This window comes from Bombina bombina, chromosome 5 (assembly GCF_027579735.1).
Source record: "Bombina bombina isolate aBomBom1 chromosome 5, aBomBom1.pri, whole genome shotgun sequence".
In the NCBI taxonomy this organism is placed as follows: domain Eukaryota; kingdom Metazoa; phylum Chordata; class Amphibia; order Anura; family Bombinatoridae; genus Bombina; species Bombina bombina.
Window position 1 is genome coordinate 1,108,003,458 of NC_069503.1, and position 22,012 is coordinate 1,108,025,469.

Sequence of the window (22,012 nt, forward strand, 5' to 3'; positions counted from 1 at the left end):
GATTCTCAGTCAGAAGGGAATCAGGTTATGCCATCTAATTCTCCCCAAGTGTCACAAACATTAACGCCCGCACAAGCAACGCCAAGTACTTCTAGTGCGTCTAATTCTTTCACCCTGCAAGATATGGCCGCAGTTATGAATACTACCCTCACAGAGGTTTTATCTAAGCTGCCTGGGTTGCAGGGGAAGTGCAGTAGGTCTGGTGTGAGAACAAATGCTGAGCCCTCTGATGCTTTATTAGCCATATCCGATGTACCCTCACAATGTTCTGAGTTGGGGGTGAGGGATTTGCTGTTTGAGGGAGAGATTTCTGATTCAGGAAAGATGTTCTCTCAGACAGACTCAGATATGACGGCTTTTAAATTTAAACTAGAACACCTCCGCTTATTGTTAAGGGAGGTTTTAGCGACTCTGGATGATTGTGACCCTATTGTAATTCCAGAGACATTGTGTAAAATGTACAGATTTCTAGAGGTTCCTGCCTACACTGATGTTTTTCCGGTCCCTAAGAGGATTTCGGACATTGTTACTAAGGAGTGGGATGGACCAGGTATTCCGTTCGCTCCCCCTCCTACTTTTAAGAAAATGTTTCCCATATCAGACACCATGGCACGTGGCAGACGGTCCCTAAGGTGGAGGGAGCCATTTCTACCCTGGCTAAGCGTACAACTATACCTATTGAGGACAGTTGTGCTTTCAAAGATCCTATGGATAAAAAATTAGAAGGTCTCCTAAAGAAAATATTTGTTCATCAGGGTTTTCTTCTCCAACCTATAGCGTGCATTGTTCCTGTAACTACTGCAGCTTCTTTTTGGTTCGAGGCTCTGGAGGAGGCTCTTCAGGTTGAGACCCCATTAGATGATATTCTGGATAGAATTAAGGCTCTCAAGCTAGCTAATTTTTTCATTACAGATGCCGCTTTTCAACTGGCTAAATTAGCGGCAAAGAATTCAGATTTTGCCATTTTAGCGCGTAGATCGTTATGGCTTAAGTCCTGGTCTGCTGATGTGTCATCAAAATCTAAGCTTTTAGCCATCCCTTTCAAGGGTAAGACCCTATTCGGGCCTGAACTGAAAGAGATCCTTTCAGACATCACTGGAGGGAAAGGCCATGCCCTTCCTCAGGATAAGACCAATAAAATGAGGACCAAACAAAATAATTTTCATTCCTTTCGAAACTTCAAAGGTGGTCCCTCTACCTCTTCCCCTGCTGCAAAGCAAGAGGGGAATTTTGCTCAATCGAGTCAGTCTGGAGACCTAACCAGACTTGGAACAAGGGTAAACAGGCCAAGAAGCCCGCTGCTGCCACCAAGACAGCATGAAGGGGTAGCCCCCGATCCGGGACCGGATCTAGTTGGGGGCAGACTTTCTCTCTTTGCTCAGGCTTGGGCAAGAGACGTTCAGGACTCCTGGGCTTTAGAAATCGTAACCCAGGTGTATCTTCTAGATTTCAAAGATTCTCCTCCAAGGGGGAGATTCCATCTTTCTCAATTGTCTGTAAACCAGACAAAAAGAGAGCCGTTCTTACGCTGTGTAGAAGACCTATATACCATGGGAGTGATCTGCCCAGTTCCGAAAACAGAACAGGGGCAGAGGTTTTACTCTAATCTGTTTGTGGTTCCCAAAAAAGAGGGAACCTTCAGACCAATTTTAGATCTCAAGATCCTAAACAAATTCCTCAGGGTCCCATCCTTCAAGATGGAGACCATTCGGACTATTTTTTACCAATGATCCAGGAGGGTCAATATATGACCACCATGGACTTAAAGGATGCGTATCTACACATCTCTATCCACAAAGATCATCACCAGTTCCTCAGGTTTGCCTTTCTGGACAAGCATTACCAGTTTGTGGCTCTTCCCTTCGGGTTGGCCACAGCTCCCAGAATTTTCAAAAAGGTGCTAGGGTCCCTTCTGGCGGTTCTAAGGCCGCGGGGCATAGCTGTGGCGCCTTATCTGGACGATATCTTAATTCAGGCGTCGACTTACCAACTAGCCACGTCTCACACGGACATCGTGTTGGCTTTTCTAAGATCTCACGGGTGGAAGGTGAACGTAAAAAAAGAGTTCACTTATCCCTCTCACAAGAGTTCCATTCCTGGGAACTCTGATAGATTCGGTGGACATGAAAATCTTTCTGACGGAGGTCAGGAAATCAAAGATTTTAACCATCTGCCGAGCTCTTCATTCCATTCCTCGGCCGTCAGTGGCTCAGTGTATGGAGGTAATCGGACTAATGGTAGCAGCAATGGACATAGTTCCGTTTGCTCGCTTGCATCTCAGACCACTGCAACTATGCATGCTCAAACAGTGGAATGGGGATTATGCAGATGTATCTCCTCAGATAAATCTGGATCAAGAGACCAGAGACTCTGGTTGTCTTTGGTGGTTGTCACAGGATCATCTGTCCCAGGGAATGTGTTTCCGCAGGCCAGCATGGGTGATAGTGACGACGGACGCCAGCCTATTGGGCTGGGGTGCAGTCTGGAATTCCCTGAAAGCACAGGGTTTGTGGACTCGGGAGGAGGCTCTCCTCCCGATAAATATTCTAGAAGTGAGAGCGATATTCAACACGCTTCTGGCGTGGCCTCAGCTGGCTTCGGCCAGATTCATAAGATTCCAGTCGCACAATATCACGACTGTAGCATATATCAATCATCAGGGGGAACAAAGAGTTCTCTAGCGATGATAGAGGTTACCAAAATAATTCGATGGGCAGAGACTCACTCTAGCCATCTATCAGCAATTTATGTCCCAGGAGTGGAGAACTGGGAAGCTGATTTTCTAAGTCGTCAGACTTTTCATCCAGGGGAGTGGGAACTCCATCCGGAGGTGTTTGCATAATTGATTCAGAAATGGGGCACACCAGAATTGGATCTGATGGCATCTCGTCAGAACGCCAAACTTCCTTGTTACGGATCCAGGTCAAGGGATCCTCAAGCAGTACTGATAGATGCTCTAGCAGTACCCTGGTCGTTCAACCTGGCTTATGTGTTTCCACCATTTCCTCTCCTTCCTCATTTGATTGCCAGAATCAAACAGGAGAGAGCTTCGGTGATTTTGATAGCACCTGCATGGACACGCAGGACTTGGTATGCAGACCTGGTGGACATGTCATCTCTTCCACCATGGACTCTGCCACTGAGACAGGACCTTCTGATTCAAGGTCCGTTCCAGCATCCAAATCTAGTTTCTCTGCGGCTGACTGCTTGGAGATTGAACGCTTGATTTTATCCAAGCGGGGTTTCTCCAAGTCGGTCATAGATACCTTGATTCAGGCTCGAAAGCCTGTCACTAGGAAAATTTATCATAAGATATGGCGTAAATATCATTATTGGTGCGAATCCAAAGGCTACTCATGGAGTAAGATCAGGTTTCCTAGGACTTAGCCTCTTCTCTAATCCTTCTTGGAAAAAGGACAATCAGCTAGTTCCTTAAAGGGACAGATATCTGCCTTATCAATTCTACTGCACAAGCGTCTGGCAGATGTTCCAGTCGTTCTGTCAGGCTTTAGTTAGAATCAAGCCTGTGTTTAAACCTGTTGCTCCGCCATGGAGTTTGAATTTAGTTCTTAAAGTTCTTCAAGGGGTTCCGTTTGAACCTATGCATTCCATAGATATTAAGCTTCTATCTTGGAAAGTTCTTTTTTTAGTTGCTATCTCTTCGGCTCGAAGAGTTTCTTAATTATCTGCATTGCAATGCGACTTGCCTTATCTTGTTTTCCATGCTGATAAGGTGGTTTTGCATACCAAACCTGGATTGATTCCTTCCTAAGGTTGTTGCTAATAGGAATATCAATCAGGAAATTGTTGTTCCTTCTCTGTGTCCTAATCATTCCTCTAAGAAGGAGCGTCTGTTGCACAACTTGGACGTGGTTCGTGCTTTGAAGTTTTACTTGCAAGCAACCAAAGATTTCAGTCAAATGTCTTCTTTGTTTGTTGTCTATTCTGGATAACGTAGAGGTCAAAAAGCAACGGCTACCTCTTTCTTTTTGGCTGAAAAGCATCATCCGTTTGGCATACGAGACTGCTGGACAGCAGCCTCCTGAAAGGATTACAGCTCACTCTACTAGAGCGGTGGCTTCCCCACAGGCTTTTAAAAATGATGCTTCTGTTGAACAGATTTGTAAGGCTGCGACTTGGTCTCGCTTCATACCTTTTCCAAATTTTCCAAATTTGATACTTTTGCTTCTTTGGAGCCTATTTTTGGGAGAAAAGTTCTTCAAGCACTGGTGCCTTCTGTTTAACCATCTGTCTTGTCCCTCCCGTTCATCCGTGTCCTGTAGCTTTGGTATTGTATCCCACAAGTAAAGGATAAATCCGTGGACTCGTCGTACCTTCTAGAAGAAAAGTAGATTTATGCTTACCTGATAAATTAATTTCTTCTATGGTACGACGGGTCCACTTCCCGCCCTGTCATTTTAAGACAGATTATATTTTTTTATTTTAAACTTCAGTCACCTCTGCACCTTGTAGTTTCTCCTTTATCTTCCTGTACCTTTGGTCGAATGACTGGGGGGTGGAGCTAAGGGAGGAGCTATATAGACAGCTCTGCTGTGGTGCTCTTTGCCACTTCCTGTTAGCAGGAGGATAATATCCCACAAGTAAAGGATGAATCCGTGGACTTGTCGTACCATAGAAGAAATTAATTTATCAGGTAAGCATAAGTTTACTTTTTTCTTTCCTAAGATATGAAGAGTCCACAACGTCATCAATTACTATTGGGAATATCACTCCTGGTCAGCAGGAGGCGGCAAAGAGCACCACAGCAAAGCTGTTAAGTGTCACTCCCCTAACCATAATCCCCAGTCATTCTCTTTGCTGACCTAGTGAAAATGTCATCTCTTCCACTTTGGAGGTTGCCTCTGAGGAAGGCCCGTCTAGCTCAGGGTCCATTATTTCATCCAAATCTCGTTTCTCTGAAGCTGACTGCTTGGAGATTGAAGACTTAGTGGTTTTTCTGAGTCAGTCATTGAGACCCTGATTCAGGCTCGCAAGCCTGTTACTAGGAAGATTTACCATAAGATATGGCATAAATATATTTATTGGTGTGAATCCAAGGGCTAATCTTGGAGTAGGGTCAGGATTCCTAGGATTTTGTCTTTTCTCCAGGAAGGTCTGGAGAAGAGTTTGTAAGTCAGTACTCTGAAGGGTCAGATTTCTGCATTATCGATTTTGTTACACAAGCGTCTAGCGGATTTGCCAGACGTGCAATCCTTTAGTCAGGCCCTGGTCAGGATCAGGCCTGTGTTTAAGTCTGTAGCTCCCCCTTGGAACCTTAACCTTGTTCTTATGGTCAGTGCACGCTCTAAAATTCTACCTTCAGGCGACTAAGGATTTTCGCCAGTTCTCTGACCTGTTTGTTTCTCTGGAAATCGTAAAGGTCAAAAGGCTACTGCTACTTCTTTCCCTCTGGTTGAGAAGCATAATTCGTTTTGCTTATGAGACCGCTGGTCAGCAGCCTCCTGAGCAAATTACGGCTCATTCCACAAGGGCTGCCGCCTCTTCTTGGGCTTTCAAAAATTAAGCTTCTGTGGAACAGATTTGCAAGGCTGCAACTTGGTCCTCTCTGCATACTTTTTCCAAATTTTCCAAATTTGATACTTTTGCCTCGGCTGAGGCTTCTTTTGGGAGAATGGTTCTTCAAGCGGTGGTGCCTTCTGTTTAGGTCTGCCTGTCTTGTTTTCCCTCCCTAGTCATCTGTGTCCTCTAGCTTGGGTATTGGATACCACTAGTAATTGATGATGTTGTGGACTCTCCATATCTTAGGAAAGAAAAAAAATGTATTCTTACCTGAAAATTTATTTTTTTCTGGATATGGAGAGTCCACAACCCTACCCTTTTGTTTAAGACAGTTATTTTTTAACTAATTCTCAGGCATCTCTACACCTTTTGATGTTCCTTTTTTCCATTTCCTTTCGGTCGAATGACTGGGGATTATGGGTAGGGGAGTGGCACTTAACAGCTTTGCTATGGTGCTCTTTGCCTCCTCCTGCTGGCCAGGAGTGATAAATTCCCACTAGTAATTGATGACGTTGTGCACTCTCCATATCCGGAAATAAATTTATCAGGTAAGCATACATTTTGTTTTTGTTTTCATTTCTTTTGTTAATTTACCATATATAAAATAAACACTTTTTTTTTTTTTTTAACCCCATTTGATGTCACACAGCTGCTCAGTGTTTGGCATCTCTTGGGCAGCCTAGGGGTTAAAGCAGAGCTTTCCAAACTTTTCATGTTGGCGACACACTTTTTAGACCTACATCATTTCGTGACACAGTAATTAAGTTGTACTGGCAAACAGGAGGTTAAATTAATTGGTTTTAAGAGATACAGACACATACATAAATTATATAATAGCGAAATGTATTCACAAGTAACAGTATATATGTACAAGAATTAAAAAAAGTTTAATAACACCAATAGCTACTTACTTTTTTAATGGGATGTATGAGGTTTATGGGATGAGCACAGTTTCTGAATATTTGGTGGAATATTGGATAAAGACACTCACATTTCATCATCAAGCATTTTTAAGCTTCCCCTTCCTATCCATATATCAAGAGCAGGAGCAGCAATGCACTACTGGGAGCTAGTTGCAAAAAAACCCCCAAAAAAACACTGACTTCAGCTCAGTGTTTAAGTTGCCGCCCTCAGAGCTCGGTGAGTCCGACTGACTACTGCCCACCCTGCAAACACACTGCTGTCCCACTCACTGACTACACGTGCAGTCACAAGCTAATTAAGGAGACTACACGTGCAGTCAGGAGCCAATGTGCCAACGGGAATAGTTTCAGTTCCCACTGAGCTGCGCCAATAGGTTAAGTTGATCTGTGACCCCCTAGGTATCAATCACATGTCAACCATATGATATGCGTAGCAGGCAGGTGTAAAATCAGAAACCAAAAAAAAAATAAAAACATTTTTTTTTAATTTGAGCTGAAGCAGGGACACACCTACACACTGCTGCCGACACACTAGTGTGTCCCGACACACAGTTTGGAAAGCACTGGGTTAAAGGGACAATAAAATTAACATTATACTTTCATTATTTTAAACAGCTTTCCAATTTACGTTTGGTATCTAATTTACTTTGTTCTTTTGGTGTCCTTTATTGAAAAGCATACTTAGGTAGGCTTGAGAGCAGCAATGCACCACTGGGAGCTACAGAGAAAGTAGATTTGGATGTTGGAAAGGACCTTGAATGAGAAGGTCCTGTCTCATTGGAAGTTTCCACGGAGGCAGAGAGGACATGTCCTCTAGATCTGCATACCAAGTCCTGCGTGGCCACGCAGGCACGATTAGAATTACTGAAGCCCTCTTCTGTTTGATCCGAGGAATGACCCGGGGAAGGAGAGTAAACGTTGGAAACACATAAGTTAGGTTGAACGACCAAGGCACTGCCAAGGCATCTATCAGTTCGGCCTGAGGGTCCCTCGACCTGGATCTGTATCTTGGAAGCTTGGCATTCTGTCGAGATCCCATTAGATTCAATTCCGGTCTGCCCCATCGGAGAATCAGAGAGGCAAATACCTCCGGATGGAGTTCAACACCTCACTTTACCTCTTCTTATTACTATACAGGCAAAGAGAATGACTGGGGGTGGAGGGAAGGGAGGAGCTATATATACAGCTCTGCTGTGGTGCTCTTTGTCACTTCCTGTTAGCAGGAGGATAAATCCCACAAGTAAGGATGAAATATCGTAGAAGAAATAAATTTATCAGGCAAGCATAAATTTCCTTTTTAAGCCACTTTCAAATTTACTCCTATTAATTTTTCTTCGTACTCTTCATTATCTTCATTTGAAAAAGCCGGAATAGAAGCTTAGGAGCCAGCCCTTTTTTGGTTCAGCACCCTGGGGAACACTTGCTTGATTGGTGGCTACATTTAGCCACACTACCCAAGCGCTACTCAGGTGCTGAGCCAAAAAAGGACTGGCTCCTAAGCTTACATTCCTGGGATATATTCCCTTCCCAACAGGAAGTTGCAAGAGGATCACCCAAAGCAGAGCTGCTATATAGCTCCTCCCCTCACATGTCATATCCAGTCATTCTCTTGCAACTCTCAACATAGTAGGAAGGTGTGAGAGGAGTGTGGAGTTTTTATACTTAATTATTTCTTCAATCAAAAGTTTGTTATTTTAAATGGCACCGGAGTGTGCTGTTTTTTTCTCTCAGGCAGTATTTAGAAGAAGAATCTGCCTGCGTTTTCTATGATCTTAGCAGAAGTAACTAAGATCCACTGGCTGTTCTCGCACATTCTGAGGAGTGGGGTAACTTCAGAAAGGGAATAGCATGCGGGGTCCCCTGCAGATGAGGTATGTGCAGTAGAATATTTTTCTAAGTAATGGAATTGACTAAGAAAATACTGCTGATACCGATGTAATGTAAGTACAGCCTTAAATGCAGTAGCGACTGGTATCAGGCTGATGAATGTATGTGCAATAAGTAATTTTCTAAGGAATGGAATTTGACTAAGAAAACACTGTTAATACTGAAGTAATGTATGAGCCTTAACTGCAGTAGAAGCGACTGGTAGCAGGCTTATTAATAACACTACCTAACTTTTAAAATGTATGTTTAAAACGTTTACTGGCATGTTATTCGTTTTTGTGAGGTACTTTGGTGATAAATCTTTTGGGGCATGATTTTTTCCACATGGCTGTCGTATATTTCTGCATAGAAACGGTTAACTGAGGTTTCCCACTGTTGTAATATGAGTGGGAGGAGCCTATTTTAGCGCTTTTTTGCGCAGCAAAAATTCAGTCACAGTCTTCCTGCTTCTTCCTCCTTGATCCAGGACGTCTCTAGAGAGCTCAGGGGTCTTCAAAATTCATTTTGAGGGAGGTAATCAGTCACAGCAGACCTGTGACAGTGTTTTTGACTGTGATAAAAAGTTAATTGTTAAATTGATTATCCGTTTTGGGTATTAAGGGGTTAATCATCCATTTGCTAGTGGGTGCAATGCTTTGCTAACTTAATACATTTACTGTGAAAATTTGGTTGCTATAACTGATTTGTTTCATTGTTATTTCAACTGTGACAATTTTTTGTACTAAGTGTATTGATGTCACTTTGAATAAAAGTCAATCTTTATCTGTAAAGAAATTATCACCAGACAACGAGGGGAAGTTATGCCGACTAACTCTCCTCACGTGTCAGTACCTTCGCCTCCCGCTCAGGAGGCGCGTGATATTGTGGCGCCAAGTACATCAGAGAGGCCCATACAAATCACTTTGCAAGACATGGCTGCTGTTATGACAGAGGTATTATCTAAATTGCCAGAATTAAGAGGCAAGCGCGATAGCTCTGGGTTAAGGACAGAGCGCGCTGATGATGTGAGAGCCATGTCCGATACTGCGTCACAATTTGCAGAACATGAGGACGGAGAGCTTCATTCTGTGGGTGACGGATCTGATCCAGGGAGACCGGATTCATAGATTTCTAATTTTAAATTTAAGCTTGAGAACCTCCGTGTATTGCTAGGGGAGGTATTAGCGGCTCTGAATGATTGTAACACGGTTGCAATTCCAGAGAAAATATGTAGGCTGGATAGATACTTTGCGGTACCGGTGTGTACTGACGTTTTTCCTATACCTAAAAGGCTTACAGAGATTATTAGCAAGGAGTGGGATAGACCCGGTGTGCCCTTTTCCCCTCCTCCGATATTTAGGAAAATGTTTGCCACCACACAAGACTTATGGCAGACGGTCCCTAAGGTGGAGGGAGCAGTTTCTACTTTAGCTAAACGTACCACTATCCCGGTGGAGGATAGTTGTGCTTTTTCGGATCCAATGGATAAAAAATTAGGTTACCTTAAGAAAATGTTTGTTCAACAAGGTTTTATCTTACAGCCCCTTGCATGCATTGCGCCTGTCACTGCTGCTGCGGCATTCTGGTTTGAGTCTCTGGAAGAGGCCATTCGCACAGCTCCATTGGATGAGATTATGGACAAGCTTAAAGCACTTAAGCTAGCTAATGCATTTGTTTCTGATGCCGTTGTACATTTAACCAAACTAACGGCTAAGAACTCCGGATTCGCCATCCAGGCGCGCAGAGCGCTATGGCTTAAATCCTGGTCAGCTGACGTGACTTCTAAATCTAAATTGCTTAATATTCCTTTCAAGGGGCAGACCTTATTCGGGCCCGGCTTGAAAGAAATTATTGCTGACATTACTGGAGGTAAGGGTCATACTCTTCCTCAGGACAGGGCCAAATCAAAGGCCAAACAGTCTAATTTTCGGGCCTTTCGTAACTTCAAGGCAGGAGCAGCATCAACTTCCTCCGCTCCAAAACAGGAAGGAACTGTTGCTCGTTACAGACAGGGCTGGAAAGCTAACCAGTCCTGGAACAAGGGCAAGCAGGCCAGAAAACCTACTTCTGCCCCTACGACAGCATGAAGAGAGGGCCCCCTATCCGGAAAGGATCTAGTGGGGGGCAGACTTTCTCTCTTCGCCCAGGCTTGGGCAAGAGATGTCCAGGATCCCTGGGCGTTGGAGATCATATCTCAGGGATATCTTCTGGACTTCAAAGCTTCTCCTCCACAAGGGAGATTTCATCTTTCAAGGTTATCAGCAAACCAAATAAAGAAAGAGGCATTTCTACGCTGTGTACAAGACCTCTTAGTAATGGGGGTGATCCACCCAGTTCCGCGGACGGAACAAGGGCAAGGTTTTTACTCAGATCTGTTTGTGGTTCCCAAGAAAGAGGGAACCTTCAGACCAATCTTGGACCTAAAAATCTTAAACAAATTCCTAAGAGTTCCATCATTCAAAATGGAAACTATTCGAACCATCCTACCCATGATCCAAGAGGTTCAATACATGACCACAGTAGACTTAAAGGATGCCTACCTTCATATACCGATTCACAAAGATCATTATCGGTACTTAAGATTTGCCTTTCTAGACAGGCATTACCAGTTTGTAGCTCTTCCCTTCGGGTTAGCTACGGCCCCGAGAATTTTTACAAAGGTTCTGGGCTCACTTCTGGCGGTGCTAAGACCGCGAGGCATAGCGGTGGCTCCGTACCTAGACGACATTCTGATACAAGCATCAAGTTTTCAAATTGCCAAGTCTCATACAGAGATAGTTCTGGCATTTCTGAGGTCGCATGGGTGGAAGATGAACGTGGAAAAGAGTTCTCTATTACCACTCACAAGAGTTCCCTTCCTGGGGACTCTTATAGATTCTATAGAAATGAAGATTTACCTGACGGAGTCCAGGTTATCAAAGCTTCTGAATGCTTGCCGTGTCCTTCATTCCATTCCACGCCCGTCAGTAGCTCAGTGCATGGAAGTAATCGGCTTGATGGTAGCGGCAATGGACATAGTATCATTTGCGCGCCTGCATCTCAGACCTCTGCAATTATGCATGCTAAGTCAGTGGAATGGGGATTACTCAGATTTGTCCCCTCTACTAAATCTGGATCAAGAGACCAGAGATTCTCTTCTCTGGTGGCTTTCTCGGGTGCATCTGTCCAAGGGGATGACCTTTCGCAGGCCAGATTGGACAATTGTAACAACAGATGCCAGCCTTCTAGGTTGGGGCGCAGTCTGGAACTCCCTGAAGGCTCAGGGATTATGGATTCAGGAGGAGAAACTCCTCCCAATAAATATTCTGGAGTTGAGAGCAATATTCAATGCTCTTCTAGCTTGGCCTCAGTTAGCAACACTGAGGTTCATCAGATTTCAGTCGGACAACATCACGACTGTGGCCTACATCAACCATCAAGGGGGAACCAGGAGTTCCCTAGCGATGTTGGAAGTCTCAAAGATAATTCGCTGGGCAGAGTCCCACTCTTGCCACCTGTCAGCGATCTACATCCCAGGCGTGGAGAACTGGGAGGCGGACTTTCTAAGTCGCCAGACTTTTCATCCGGGGGAGTGGGAACTTCATCCGGAGGTTTTCGCTCAACTGATTCATCGTTGGGGCAAACCAGAACTGGATCTCATGGCGTCTCGCCAGAACGCCAAGCTTCCTTGTTACGGATCCAGGTCCAGGGACCCGGGAGCGGCGCTGATAGATGCTCTGGCAGCCCATTGGGTTTTCAACATGGCTTATGTGTTTCCACCATTTCCGCTGCTACCTCGACTGATTGCCAAGATCAAACAGGAGAGAGCATCAGTGATTCTGATGGCGCCTGCGTGGCCACGCAGGACCTGGTATGCAGACCTAGTGGACATGTCATCCTGTCCACCATGGTCTCTGCCTCTGAGGCAGGACCTTCTAATACAAGGTCCTTTCAACCATCCAAATCTAATTTCTCTGAGGCTGACTGCATGGAGATTGAACGCTTGATCCTATCAAAGCGTGGCTTCTCGGAGTCAGTTATTGATACCTTAATACAGGCACGGAAGCCTGTTACCAGAAAAATTTACCATAAGATATGGCGTAAATATTTATATTGGTGCGAATCCAAGAGTTACTCATGGAGTAAGGTTAGGATTCCTAGGATATTGTCCTTTCTACAAGAGGGTTTAGAAAAGGGCTTATCTGCTAGTTCGTTAAAGGGACAGATTTCTGCTCTGTCTATTCTTACACAAACGTCTGGCAGAAGTTCCAGACGTCCAGGCTTTTTGTCAGGCTTTGGCTAGGATTAAGCCTGTGTTTAAGACTGTTGCTCCTCCGTGGAGCTTAAACCCATTCATTCCTTTGATATTAAGCTTTTATCTTGGAAAGTTCTGTTTTTGATGGCTATTTCCTCGGCTCGAAGAGTCTCTGAGTTATCTGCCTTACATTGTGATTCTCCTTATCTGATATTCCATTCAGACAAGGTAGTTCTGCGTACTAAACCTGGGTTTTTACCTAAGGTAGTTTCTAACAGGAATATCAATCAGGAGATTGTTGTTCCATCATTATGTCCTAATCCTTCTTCAAAGAAGGAACGACTTTTGCATAATCTGGACGTAGTCCGTGCCCTGAAGTTCTATTTACAGGCAACTAAAGATTTTCGTCAAACTTCTTCCCTGTTTGTCGTGTACTATGGACAGAGGAGAGGTCAAAAAGCTTCGGCAACCTCTCTCTCCTTTTGGCTTCGTAGCATAATACGTTTAGCCTATGAGACAGCAGCCCCCTGAAAGAATTACAGCTCATTCCACTAGAGCTGTGGCTTCCACCTGGGCCTTTAAGAATGAGGCCTCTGTTGAACAGATTTGCAAGGCTGCAACTTGGTCTTCGCTTCACACTTTTTCAAAATTTTACAAATTTGACACTTTTGCTTCTTCGGAGGCTGTTTTTGGGAGAAAGGTTCTACAGGCAGTGGTTCCTTCCGTTTAAGTTCCTGCCTTGTCCCTCCCATCATCCGTGTACTTTAGCTTTGGTATTGGTATCCCATAAGTAATGGATGATCCGTGGACTGAATACACTTAACAAGAGAAAACATAATTTATGCTTACCTGATAAATTTATTTCTCTTGTGGTGTATTCAGTCCACGGCCCGCCATGTCTTTTTTTAAGGCAGATCTAAATTTTAATTAAAACTCCAGTCACCACTGCTGCCTATGGTTTCTCCTTTCTTGTCTTGTTTCGGTCGAATGACTGGATATGACATGTGAGGGGAGGAGCTATATAGCAGCTCTGCTTTGGGTGATCCTCTTGCAACTTCCTGTTGGGAAGGGAATATATCCCATAAGTAATGGATGATCCGTGGACTGAATACACCACAAGAGAAATAAATTTATCAGGTAAGCATAAATTATGTTTTCATTTCCCTTTAAGTATACGCCACTGTTTAGTGCTTGTTTTGACCATGTTTTATATACCTTTTTCATTTCCCTTTAAGTATACGCCACTGTTTAGTGCTTGTTTCTCTTGTTAAGTGTATCCAGTCCACGGATCATCCATTACTTATGGAATATATTCTCCTTCCCAACAGGAAGCTGCAAGAGTCTACCCACAGCAAAGCTGCTATATAGCTCCTCCCCTAACTGCCATATTCAGTCATTCTCTTGCAAGCCTCAACATAGATAGGAGGTTGTGAGAGTCTGTGGTGCTTTCTACTTAGTTTATTCTTCAATCAAAAGTTTGTTATTTTTAAATGGCACCGGAGTGTGCTGTTTATCTCAGGCAGTATTTGGAAGAAGAATCTGCCTGCGTTTTTCTATGATCTTAGCAGACGTAACTAAGATCCATTTGCTGTTCTCACACATTCTGAGGAGTGAGGTACTTCAGAGGGGGAATGGCGTGCAGGTTTTCCTGCAGATAAGGTATGTGCAGTAAAATATTTTTCTAGGAATGGAATTGACTAAGAAAATACTGCTGATACCGAAGTAATGTAAGTAAAGCCTTAAATGCAGCGATAGCGACTGGTATCAGGCTTATTAATAGAGATACATACTCTTATAAAAATGTGTTTTAAAACGTTTGCTGGCATGTTTAATCGTTTTTTAACATATGTTTGGTGATAAAACTTATTGGGGCCTAAGTTTTTTCCACATGGCTGGCTTAAATTTTGCATAGAAACAGTTTCCTGAGGCTTTCCACTGTTATAGTATAAAAGTTACAGTTGGTGCAGTTAAAATTACAAACAGTGACATTCAGCTTCCCTCAGCAGTCCCCTGCATGCTATAGGACATCTCTGAAGGGCTCAAAAGGGCTTCAAAAGTAGGAGCTGTTATGACTGTTTAAAACATATTTTTCGTTTTGTTAATCTGTTTTTTGTATTAAGGGGTTAATAATCCATTTGCAAGTGGGTGCAATGCTCTGCTAACTTGTTACATACACTGTAAAAATTTTGTTAGTTTAACTGCCTTTTTTCACTGTTATTTCAAATTTTGGCAAAATTTGTTTCTCTTAAAGGCACAGTAACGTTTTATATATTTGCTTGTTAACTTGATTTAAAGTGTTTTCCAAGCTTACTAGTCTCATTATTAGTCTGTTCTAACATGTCTGACATAGAGGAAGCTCTGTGTTCATTATGTTTTAAAGCCATGGTGGAACCCCATCTTAGAATGTGTACCAGATGTACTGATTTCATGTTAAACAACAAAGATCATTTTTTGTCTTTAAAAACATTATCACCAGAGGATTCTGTCGTGGGGGTAGTTATGCCGACTAACTCTCCCCACGTGTCAGACCTTTTGACTCCCGCTTTAGGGACTCACGCTCAAATGGCGCCAAGTACATCAAGGGCACCCATAGCGTTTCTTTACCAGGGGATTCTGTCGAGGGGAAAGTTATGCCGACTAACTCTCCCCACGTGTCAGACCCTTCGACTCCCGCTTCAGGGACTCACGCTCAAATGGCGCCAAGTACATCAAGGGCGCCCATAGCGTTTATTTTACAAGACATGGCAAAGGTGGTGAATAATATTCTGGCAGCAGTATTAGTCAGACTACCTGAAATTAAAGGAAAGCAGTTAGCTCTGGGGGTAGATACAGAGCATACAGACGCTTTAAGAACCATGTATGATACTACCTCACAATATGCTTAGTCTGTGGGTGATTTTTTTTTTTTTTTTTTTGACTCAGGGAAGATGATTTAACCTGATTCTGATATTTTTACATTTAAAATTTATGCTTGAGTACCTCCACTTGTTGCTCAGGGAGGCTTTGGCTGCTCTGAATGAATGTGTACAATCGCAGGGCCAGAGAAATTGTGTAGACTGGATAAATAATATGCAGTGCCGGTGTGTACTGATGTTTTTCCAATACCTAAAGAGGTTTACTAAAATTTTTTTTTTAATAAGGAATGGGATAGACCAGGTGTGCCGTTCTCTTCCCCTCCTATTTTTTAGAAGAATGTTTTCTAATAGTTACCACCACACGGGACTTCTGGCAGACAGTTCCTAAGGTGGAGAGAAGAGTTTCTACTCTAGCTAAGCGTACCACTACCTCTGACGAGGACAGTTGTGCTTTTTAGATCCAATGGATAAAAAATGTTTATTCAACAGGGTTTTATCCTGCAGCCCCTTGCATACATTGCTTCTGTCACTGCTGCTGCGGCGTTCTGGGTTGAGTCTCTTGATGAGGCTTTACAGTTAAGCGACTCCATTGGATGAATATATTTGACAAGCTTATGCTAGCCAATTCCTTTGTTTTCTGATGCCTTGTTCATTTGACTAGACTAACGGCTAAGAATTCTGTTTTTTACTATACTGGCGCGCAGAGCGCTATGGCTTATATCATGGTCAGCTGCTTTAATAAATAAGCTACTTAACTTCCCTTCAAGGGGCAGACCCTATTCGGGCCTGGTTTGAAGGAGATTATTGCTTATATCACTGGAGGAAAAGGTCATGCCCTTCCTCAGGATAGGTCTAAATCAAGGGAAAAAAAAAAAAAAAAGTCTAATTTTCGTACCTTTTAAAAACTTCAGGGCAGGTGTGGCATCCTCTTCCTCTAAGGCAAAACAAGAGGGAATTTTTGCTCAGTCCAAGGCGGTCTGGAGACAATCGGACCTGGAACAAAGATAAGCAGGCCAAGGAGCCTGCTGCTGCCTCTAAGGCAGCATGAAGGAACGGACCCCTATCCGGTAACGGATCCTATAGGGGGCAGACTTTCATTCTTTGCCCAGGCGTGGGCAAGAGATGCCCAGGATCCCTAGGCATTGGAATTTATATCCCAGAGATATCTTCTGGATTTCAAAGATTCCCCCCCAAAAAAAGGGGAGATTTCGCCTTTCACAATTATCTGCAAACCAGATAAAGAAGGAGGCATTCTTACATTGTGTACGAGATCCATCCAGTTCCAAGAGAGGAACAGGGACAGAGTTTTTACTCAAATCTGTTTGTGGTTCCCAAGGAGAGGGAACCTTCAGACCTATTTTGGATCTAAAGATCTTAAACAAATTCCTCAGAATTCCGTCATTTAAGATGGAAACTATTCGTACCATCTTAACTATGATCCAGGAGAGTCAATAGAGGACTACAATGGATTTGAAGGATGCTTATCCTCACATTGTGATGCATAAAGATCACCATCGTTTTTCAGGTTTGCCTTTCTAGACAGGCATTACCAGTTTGTAGCTCTTTCCTTTGGGATATCTACAGCCCCAAGAATCTTTATGGAGGTTCTGGGGTCGCTTTGGCGGTCCTTAGACCGCGGGGCATAGAAGTGGCCCCTTATTTAGACGGCATCCTGATACAGGCGTCAAACATCCAAATTGTCCAGTCTCATACGGACGTAGTACTGGCATTTCTGAGATCACATGGGTGGAAAGTGAACAAGGAAAGAGTTCTCTATCCCCAATCTCAAGGGTTTCCCTCCTAGGGACTCTGATAGATTCTGTAGAAATGAAAATTTACCTGATGGAGTCCAGGTTGTCAAAGTTTCTAAATTTCTGCCGTGTTTTTTTTTTTTTCATCCCATCCGCGCCCTTCGGTGGCTCAGTACATGAATGAAATCGGCTTAATGGTAGCGGCAAGGGAAATAGTCCGGTTTGCACGTCTACATTTCAGACCGCTGCAACTATGCATGCTTAGTCAGAGGAACGGGGATTACTCAGATTTGTCCCCCTGTTAAACCTGGACCAAGAGACCAGAGATTCTCTTCTCTGGTGACTATGTCGGGTCCATCTGTCCAAAAGTATGACCTTCCGCAGGTCAGATGGGACAATTGTTACAATAGATGCCAGCCTTTTAGGTTGGGATGCAGTCTGGAACTCCCTGAAGGCTCAGGGATAGTGGACTTAGGAGGAGACCCTCCTTCTAATAAATATTCTGGAACTGGGAGTGATATTCCATGCTCTTCAGACTTGGCCTCAGTTAGCAACTCTGAGGTACATCATACTCAGTCGGACAATATACACGACTGTGGCTTACATCAGCCATCAAGGGGGAACAGAAGTTCCCTAGCGATGTTAGAAGTCTTACAATAATTCACTGGACAGAGACTCACTCTTGTCTATCAGCTATCCATATCCCAGGTGTTGAGAACTGGGAGGTGGATTTTCTAAGTCGTCAGACTTTTCTTCCGGGGGAGTGGGATTTCCTCCGGAGGTCAAGACCAAGCAGGAGAGGGCTTTGGTGTTTTTGACAGCGCCTGCGTAGCCACGCAGGACCTGGTATGCAGATCTGGTGGACATGTCATCCTTTCCATCACGGTCTCTGCTTCAGAGACAGGTCCCTCTACCTCAGGGTCCTTTCAACCATCTAAATAGAATCAATCTGAGAGACTGAACGCTTGATGTTATCAAAGCATGGCTTCTCCGAGTCAGTCATTGATACCTTAATACAGACATGAAAGCCTGTCTCTAGGAAAATTGAACATGGATATGGTGTAAATATCTGATTGTTATGAATCCAAGGGTTACTCATGGAGTAAAGTCTGGATTCCCAGGATATTATCTTTTCTCCAAGATGTTTTTGAGAAAAGGGTTGTCAGCTAATTCCTTAAAAGGGGACAGATTTTTACTCTGTCTATTTTTTTGCACAAGCGTCTGGCAGGTATTCTAGACGTTCAGGCATTTGGTCAGGCTTTGGTTAGATCCAAGCCTGTGTTTAAAACTGTTGCTCCGCCATGGAGCTTAAACCTGATTCTTAAGGTTCTTCAAGAAGTTCCGTTTGAACCTTTTTTGTTCCATAGATATCAATCTTTATCTTGGAAAGTTCCTTTTGGGTAGCTAATTCCTCGACTCGTAGAGTCTCCAAGTTATCTGTGTTACAATGTGATTCTCCTTATCTGGTCCTTCGTACGGATAAGGTAGTCCTGCGTACCAACCTGGGTTTTTTCCTAAGGTGGTATCTAACAAGTACATCACTCAAGAGATAGTTGTTCCATGCTTGTATCCTAATCCTTCCTCAAAGAAGGAACCTCTATTACACAATATTGGACGTGGTTTGTGCTTTAAAGTTTTACTTACAAGCTACTACAGTTTTCATCAAACGTTCACCTTGTTTGTTGTCTATTCTGGACAGAGGAGAGGTCAAAAGACTTCAGCAGCCTCTCTGTCTTTTTGGTTAAAAAGCATAATTCATTTAGCTTATGAGACTGCTGGACAGCAGCCTCCTGAAGGGATTACAGCTCATTCTACTAGAGCTGTGGTTTTCACTTGGGCCTTTTTTAAATGTGGCTTCTGTTGAACAGATTTACAAGACGGAGTCTTGGTCTGCGCTTCATACTTTTCAAATTTAACAAATTTGATACCTTGCTTCTTCGGAGGCTATTTTTGGGAGAAAGGGTTTTTTGCAGGCAGTGGTAACTTCCATTTAAGTACCTGCCTTGTCCCTCCCATCATCCGTGTACTTTAGCTTTGGTATTGGTATTCCATAAGTAATGGATGATCCGTGGACTGGATACACTTAACAAGAGAAAACATAATTTATGCTTACCTGATAAATTTATTTCTCTTGTAGTGTATCCAGTCCACGGCCCGCCCTGTCACTTTAAGGCAGGTAATTTTTTCATTTGAACTACAGTCACCACTGCACCCTATGGTTTTTCCTTTCTCTGCATGTTTTCGGTCGAATGACTGAATATGGTAGTTAGGGGAGGAGCTATATAGCAGCTTTGCTGTGGGTGGACTCTTGCAGCTTCCTGTTGGGAAGGAGAATATATTCCATAAGTAATGGATGATCCGTGGACTGGATACACTACAAGAGAAATAAATTTATCAGGTAAGCATAAATTATGTTTTTTACCATGTTTTATATACCTTTTTCATTTCCCTTTAAGTATACGCCACTGTTTAGTGCTTGTTTTTACCATGTTTTATATACCTTTTTCATTTCCAAGCAGTTCTGCTAACAAGGACCAGAGCCACTTATTAAAGGGACAGTAAAGTAAATATTAGTTTTGTGATTTAGACAGAATATGCATTTTAAGAAAATGAAAAAAAGCTTTATTACAATAACTTTGGGACATCACATTATAGGAAAGTGCCTGTGATTTTATTTATATAGAACCGTTAAATGCAGGTATAGTTGTTATGCAAATTGATTTCTATATTAATTTTGTTTTTAACCCCTTAATCCATTTGGACGTAGGAGAGGGAGGGAAGAGAGCTGTTGGGTAAGGTATCCAGGGGTGGGAGGATTTAAATAACATGCTGGAATTTCCGAAGTGTGGTTCGCAGCTGCAATTAGCGGCCTTCTAATTACAAAAAAGCTGTGGCAAAGCCATGCATGGCTGCTATTTCTGAACAATGGGGATCCTAGAGAAGATTTTACAACCGTTTGTGTTATGACTGCAGCTAAATGTAACTATTTTTGTTTTCTCATATGGTCACATTTGGCAGCTAAGTGGTGGCATGAAATATAACAAAATGGGAATAGATCAATACCTTGGGTTGTTTATGAAAAAAAAAGTAAATTGTTTTGATAGGTAAATTTAAAGAAAAAGGCTCTATTTCTGTTTAAATGTAGTGTGATAAAAAATTCTCTGGTACTTTTCTCTAAAATACCCAGTCCTGAAGGGGTTAAATAACATTTTGTGCATTTATACCAGCTAGTATTTCCTATCTGGTTTCGCTATTCATGTTCGTTTTATATGCGGTACAAGGCTGTTCATTTTCTGTGCTTCGGGACCACAGATTTGAATACATTTTAAATGAATCATGAAGGATAGAAGGGCCTGCCGTTGAGACCATGTAAGCTGTACACCATCTTTATGTAAGAACAGGTGGACTTATGAGCTTACATTCTAAAGGGCTAGTTCACTATAGCTGCCGGTTTGTCATTTTACCATACAATGCACAGATATCTAATGCAATATACTTGTATCCATTTCCCATTGGCTCGCTTGTATAAACTGATACTACAATGTGAGGCAGTCTTTGTATGGCTCACACTGAGGTAGTTTACGTTAAAGAAAAGATTGAGAATCCCTGTTATATTTTGCCAGTACTTGGCATGGGAAAATGGTAGGAACCTGTTCACAGGGAAATGTTTCCTGTTGTGATCCATTTTCTTTTTAATGCGTATCTAACAATACATCCTGTTTCCAGTATTATTCCAAAAATTATCTCCTCTAACTTTTTTCATTTTCTTTTTCCCTTAACAAACATCTGAAAAAGAACAGAAACCATTCTTGTTTGGGAAAAGGATTTTTTTCCCTTCTCAATTGTTATATTAATATTAGATTATGTTCTTTGATTTGGTCTATAAAATATATAGTGCGTATGTTACCAGGCTCCAGGAGTTTTACACAATAAAGAGCTCATAAAAAAAAACCAATTAGGATATCCTTAACTTTCAAATCTTATCATCTTGGGAATAAATATCAACATTGTATAATGGTTTTATTTATTCTAATTGAATTTGTAACTAAGCAAAAAAAAAAAGGAAAACTACTACAAGGCTTCTCTTATCCCAGGAACTACAGAGCCATGGCCCCTTTAATTTTACTTCCTGCTAATTTTTTTTTTATCATTATTTGTATAGAAACTGCATCATCTGGCTAAACAATCTGTTTCACTCCTCAATATTCTTGATGGCTTTTAAGTTCTAACATCATTTTCTTAAAGGGACATTGTAGTTGAAAAATGTGCATGCTCCAAAATCATATGTAATGTTTGCACTAATCACCATTTGTTTAACTCCCACAAAACTGAATTCCCACTACAAACCCTTATAATGTAATTTCTTTCATGTAATTGGCAAGAGTCCATGAGCTAGTGACATATGGGATATACAATCCTACCAAGAGGGGCAAAGTTTCCCAAACCTCAAAATGCCTATAAATACACCCCTCACCACACCCACAATTCAGTTTTACAAACTTTGTCTCCTATGGAGGTGGTGAAGTAAGTTTGTGCTAAGATTTCTACGTTGATATGCGCTTCTCAGCATTGTTGAAGCCCGATTCCTCTCAGAGTACAGCGAATGTCAGAGGGACGTGAAGGGAGTATCACTTATTTGAATACGATGATTTCCCTAACGGGGGTCTATTTCATAGGTTCTCGGTTATCGGTCGTAGAAATTCATCTCCTACCTCCCTTTTCAGATCGACGATATACTCTCAATTTACCATTACCTCTACTAATAACTGTTTTAGTACTGGTTTGGCTATCTGCTATATGTGGATGGGTGTCTTTTGGTAAGTATGTTTTTATTACTTAAGACACTCTCAGCTATGGTTTGGC

General features: G+C 42.5%; 1 protein-coding gene across 1 annotated transcript in view; it reads left to right on the top strand.

The window, feature by feature from the left end:
- Nucleotides 1–22,012, top strand: part of SLC45A4 (solute carrier family 45 member 4) — a 285,788-nt gene that overhangs the window by 224,831 nt on the left and 38,945 nt on the right. The window contains exon 11 of the mRNA XM_053715398.1: nt 11,523–11,537. Within this exon, the coding sequence (XP_053571373.1) occupies nt 11,523–11,537 (15 nt within the window). The remainder of the gene's footprint in view (nt 1–11,522; nt 11,538–22,012) is intronic.